The sequence below is a fragment of the Microtus ochrogaster genome, unplaced genomic scaffold (genome assembly GCF_000317375.1).
Source record: "Microtus ochrogaster isolate Prairie Vole_2 unplaced genomic scaffold, MicOch1.0 UNK31, whole genome shotgun sequence".
NCBI classification, from domain to species: Eukaryota; Metazoa; Chordata; class Mammalia; order Rodentia; family Cricetidae; genus Microtus; species Microtus ochrogaster.
Genome location: NW_004949129.1, coordinates 4,245,952 through 4,251,249, shown reverse-complemented (window position 1 = coordinate 4,251,249; position 5,298 = coordinate 4,245,952). Strand labels below are relative to the sequence as shown.

The window sequence follows — 5,298 nt, the reverse complement described above, 5'->3', positions numbered from 1 at the left end:
TGAGCCACCATGTGGTTGCTGGGAATTGAACTCAGGACCTTTGGAAGAGCAGGCAATGCTCTTAAACCACTGAGCCATTTCTCCAGCCCCCTTTTTTCCCTTTTTAATCCAAATAATAGAACAGGTAGCAAGTGTGTGAACAGAACAGGTAGCAAGGAGCAAAAGGCCTGTGGCCATCAAAGGAGAGGGGCTGGGGCGATGAGGGTGGTGGGGGGAGGAAGAGAGAAAGTGGGAGTAGTTTATGGCCATAGGAGTCTTACCTATGAGGGTGTAATCTGAATGGGGCCCAAAGACCTGGCTTAGGTAGAGGGTGGACTAAGTGCGTTCCTAAAGAGCTGTGGAGGCTGAACACTGGATATATTTTAATATATATTCGGGGGCTGGAGAGATGTCTCAGCAGTTCAGAGCAGGTACTAGTTTTCCAGAAGCCCTGAGTTCCGTTCCAGCTCCGTACCCACATCCATGGATTTACAGCCACCTATGTGCCCTACCTAATTCATGCCTGCGTCCTGCTATGTGGAAGACTGAATGTAGCCTGGCAACGGTTAACAGACTCAGCCCGCCTCCAGTGCACCCTCGGGACTCAATACTCTTAGCTAGGAAAATTTGAGGCTTAGTTCTGAGGCTGTCTCCAGACACATGCTTTAATAATAAGATTGTTTACCAGCTGGTACCGTGCAGAGCGGCTCGGCCTCTCTCCGAAAACCCCAGATGGCCAAAACCAAGGCCGCAGTTGGCTAAGTGAGTCCCTAAGGTCAGAGCCCTTGGCAAAGGTGGAATTGGCTTGCACCAAGAGCTTAGCAGGAGAGGGCTGCATTTTTCGTAAACTACTGTCTGTTGTCTGGGAACCCTGGTTCACCGCCCAGATGAGCAGGGGAGGAGGGCCCCCTGCAGGTGGAACCATGCAACTTCTGTTCGCTCTGCCCTCTCTCCAGGGAGGGCTGGTGTTTCCCCAGAGCCTCCTCCAGGGCTAGGAAGATGCTACAGTGCCTGACTTCGGAAAGTGAGGAAGGGGGCGAAGAGAGGGAGGAAAGTAGTAGTTCTACAGAAGATCTAGAAGAGCTGAAAGAACTCGTCACCCTGGCTTTTGTGAGAGAGAACACACAAAAGAGGCTTCAGAATGCCCAGCAGCATGGCAAGAAGAAGAGGAAGAGAAAAAGGTTAGTATCGGAAAATGAGGAGGCAGGGTGGGGGGCGGGGGGAGGGGGAGATGGGGACGGGGTCAGTGTTGATAAGAACAGGAAGGACCGGAGGGAAGAGGGCCTTGGTGGCTGAGAGGAGAAGGAGACTCCACGGGCTTGTCAAGATCACACTGCTTTCAGTTGACATAAAAGAAGCCACACTCAGTGTGTTCTGTTTTATGGAATCTCATAATAGCGTGTATAACCTGGAGTCACACCTTGTTCTAGTGTTCGCGCTATTTATGTGTAAGTGCTTTTTAAAGACTGGGTGGGGAGGGAGCTCCTTGCGGAAGGAGTGTAAGCACAGCGCGGGTGTGCGCAGGTCCTGGGAATTTGACAGACTTCCAGGGAAACAGGAGCGCAGTGACTTCCAGCCCCGGCTGCAGCTTGTCCACTCTGGTTCAGGGTTCACACTCGGCTGTGCTTCTCTCTTTTTTATTTATTTATTTATTTATTTTAGTTTTTTGAGACAGGGTTTCTCTGTGGCTTTGGAGCCTGTCCTGGAACTAGCTCTGTAGACCAGGCTGGTCTCGAACTCACAGAGATCCGCCTGCCTCTGCCTCCCGAGTGCTGGGATTAAAGGTGTGCGCCACCATCGCCCGGCTTCTCTCCTTTTTAAATAGCTTCCCTTAGTGGGGAGAGAAGAAGGAGACAATATTTTAGCAAAATGTGTGATTTTTAAAATCCCTGTCCCTGTTGAGCTGATGGTGTAAAAGCAGAGGGACCCTGGGAATGTAGCTTGGAGTCAAAGACTCTTTACCTTTTGGCTGGGAGGGCCTGGGTTCAAATTCCATTGCTGACAAAATTAAAAAGGGGGTGGGGGCAGTGATGCTAACATGAAGCCGAAAGCAAAATTAACCCTAATTGTAATTCATAGAGAGTAACAGAATGATAAGTATATACAAATAATAACAGAATAGATAAGTGATAACGGAACCACAAGTCCACGGTTCCTGCCACTCTGCACCCCTTTGCACCCCCATCCTCAGTGATGGGATGGGTAGGCCCTGCGGGCTCCCTGTGGCAGCTGGGACATGTGTGTCTGGTTCCAGCCCCGTGTTCTGGTCAGGGGATCTGTCTCTGTCTTGCTGTTTGCCTTTTTCTCTTTTCCAGATGATTGGTGATCAATCTATCCAACTGCCGGTATGACAGTGGTGAGCATCTGTGTTCACGGGATCCAGGCTGGGGATCCAAGGGTGGGAATGGGTCACCCCTGTGTGTTCCCCGAGGGTGAAGAACTGGGCCTCAAATCCTTGGTTCTCCTGGCTCCACAGACTGTTAGAGGAAACTGGGAAATCTCATTCTAAGAGTCGCAAGTTTGGGCCACAGTGGCGTGCATCACCTATAGTCGTAATTTACGTATGGACGTATGTATTTGTGACAGGGTTTCACTAGGTAGCTCAGGCTAGCCCGAGACTCATTGTGTTTTCTCACTGATTAAGCCTGGCTCTAGATTATGGCTAAGGATCGCTCTACATTCAGGGTTTAGTGTTTGGAGGCAAGCCAGAGGCCTGCTTCCTGGGAAAGGGAAGCCAGGCTAGGCCTGACATCCATCCCATACAGCCCAGGATATTACCACTGTTACACCCTTTCCCTGAGCCAGCTCTCTTGTTGCTGTACTCGGTCTGGGAGCGCATGGAGCCGATGCCTGCTTCTGTGACCCGCAGCCCTTTCTTCGTTTAACACCTTCACAGTGCGCAGGGCTGCCCAGCAGTATGGCCTTCGAGAGGCCGGTGACAGTGAGGACTGGACTCTCTACTGGACCGACTACTCGGTGTCGCTCGAGCGCGTGATGGAAATGAAGAGTTACCAGGTGCGTTCCTCCCTGGATGGGTGGCGTCTAGCCAAAGCTGACCCCATTTTGATCACAGCCCTCCTGCAACCCCGCTTCCACGCAGCCAGAACTGCTCGTGAATTCCGGCTTCCTTTGCAGAAAATCAATCATTTTCCTGGCATGAGTGAGATCTGTCGCAAGGACTTGCTGGCCCGGAATATGAGTCGTATGCTAAAGCTATTTCCTAAGGACTTCCACTTCTTCCCTAGGACCTGGTGTCTTCCTGCTGAGTAAGTCCCCACTACTTGCTACTTCTGTCTCTTCTCCGCTTCCCTTTGTTCTTTCTTTGCCCTGATTCCCTGGCTGCCACTCTCCCTTCCCGTATTACCTTCTATATTTCTTCCTACTGTTCGGAGAGAAAAAGGTAAAGGGTGTGTCCAAGGCTGAGAAAACACAGGCTCTGCCTGTAAAATAAAATGACGATTAGCGGCTGAGTGCCCTGGAGGTTGGACCCACAGTTAGGATGAAAGTTTGTTCTGACCTTGAAAGCTGTTGGATTTGAACTTATTCCAACCACTTCCTTGTGCAGTTTCTGAATTTCTAAGGAGAAAGTGAGGTTGTGGTTGGGTCCTAGAACAGGAGCAAAGAAGGCTGCCTAGCCTGTCCCATTTGACGCATGAACAACCACCAACCCTTCCTTCCACTCCAGAATGTGCAGTTCTCTGGATCAGTGGTTCTCAACCTTCCTAATGCTGCGACCCTTTAATACAGTTTTTCGTGTTGTGGTGACCTCAACCATAAACTTGTTTTTGTTGCTACTTCATAACTGCAATTTCACTGCGGTTATGAATCAGATTGTAAATACCTGTGTTTTCCGCTGGTCTTAGGTAACCCCCGAGAAAGGGTCATTCAACCCCCAGAGGGGTTGCGATCCACAGGTTGAGAACCCTGCTCTAGATCCTTCCCTAAGTAACAAGAAAAAAAAAAAAAAAGACCTGGGGTACAGTGAAGCCTCGTGAAAGGGTGGTGGTGGTGAAGAAATGTCACCTTCAGAATTACATTCAAATGGACCGGAGAGTTGAGTCGGCAACCAGGAGCACTTGTTGCTCTTGCAGAGGACCCAGGTTTCGGCCCCAGCATCCACACGGTGTATATACATACTTCTAGGCAAAACTCACACGTAAAATTTTAAAAATCTAAGATGTTTTAAAAAGAATTGCATTCACAGAGCACAGGATCCCATCCTCTCCTAGCCACTAGTCTTCCCTAAGCTAAGAGCCCAGGGGCTTGAAGACTCTTTAGAAAGTGTCTAAACAGTCTTCTGGGCTCAGCATCCACTTCAAAGGAAGCCTGTTTACCATTCTGACTGCAGGAGCCTCCAGATTTCACAGCCATTGTGGACACTGTAGTTCGCTGACTTCCTCAATGGACAGATGATTCCTTTGAGATAAAGCACAAAACATGTGCATAGCAAGACTGAGACCCATATAATCCGTTAATTCGGTTTCTTTCCTTTTCATCCATCTTTATTAACTTTCATTTTTTATTTCTTTTGGTTTTTCGAGACAGGCTTTCTCTATGTAAGAGTCCCGCTGTTGTCCTGTCCTGGAACTCAGTCTGTAGACCAGGCTGGTTTTGAACTCTGAGATCTGCCTGCCTCTGTCTCCTAAGTGCTGGGATGAAAGGCATGTACCACCATCACCCGGCCCACCTTTACTTTTTGAGAAAAGACCTCAGTATATAGCCGAGGCTAGCCCAAACTCTCAGTCTGCCTGTTTCGCCTCCTAAATGTCGAAAGTACAGATACATACCACCATATCACTTTAAAAAAAACACATTATTTTTATTTGATATACATTGGTGTTTTGCCTGCATGTATGTCTGTGTGAAGGTGTCAGATCTTGAAGTTACAGACAGTTGTGAGCTGCCATATGGGTGCTGAAAATTGAACCTGGGACCCATGGAAGAACAGTCAGTGCTCTTAACCACTGAGTCATCTCTCCAGCCCACATATCACCATATCGCTTGCTTGCTTCCTTGCTTCCTTCCTTCCTTTCTCTCTTTCCTTCCTCCCTTCTTCCTTCCTTCCTTTCTGTTCTGCCTGCATGTGTGCCTGCACACCAGAAGAAGGCACCAGATCTCTTTACAGATGGCTGTGAGCCACCGTGTAGTTGCTGTGAATTGAACTCAGAACCTCCGGAAGCACAGCCAGTGTTCTTAACCTCTGAGCCATCTCTCCAGCACCGCCCCCCCCCACCTTGGTTTTGTTTTTTTTTGAAACTGGTTTTCTCTGTGTAGTCCTGGCTGTCCTGGAACTTGCTCTGTAGACCAGGCTGGCCTCAA

The 5,298-nt window shown here is 49.1% G+C and overlaps 1 protein-coding gene across 1 annotated transcript in view; it reads left to right on the top strand.

Annotated features, from left to right (window-relative positions):
• The first annotated feature begins 954 nt into the window (after window positions 1-954).
• The window catches only part of Ttll6 (tubulin tyrosine ligase like 6), a 32,328-nt gene continuing 27,984 nt past the window's right edge, over window positions 955-5,298 (top strand). The window contains 4 exon segments of the mRNA XM_026789880.1: window positions 955-1,160; window positions 2,295-2,335; window positions 2,876-2,994; window positions 3,115-3,245. Coding sequence (XP_026645681.1) covers window positions 979-1,160; window positions 2,295-2,335; window positions 2,876-2,994; window positions 3,115-3,245 — 473 coding nt within the window. The 5' untranslated portion in view covers window positions 955-978.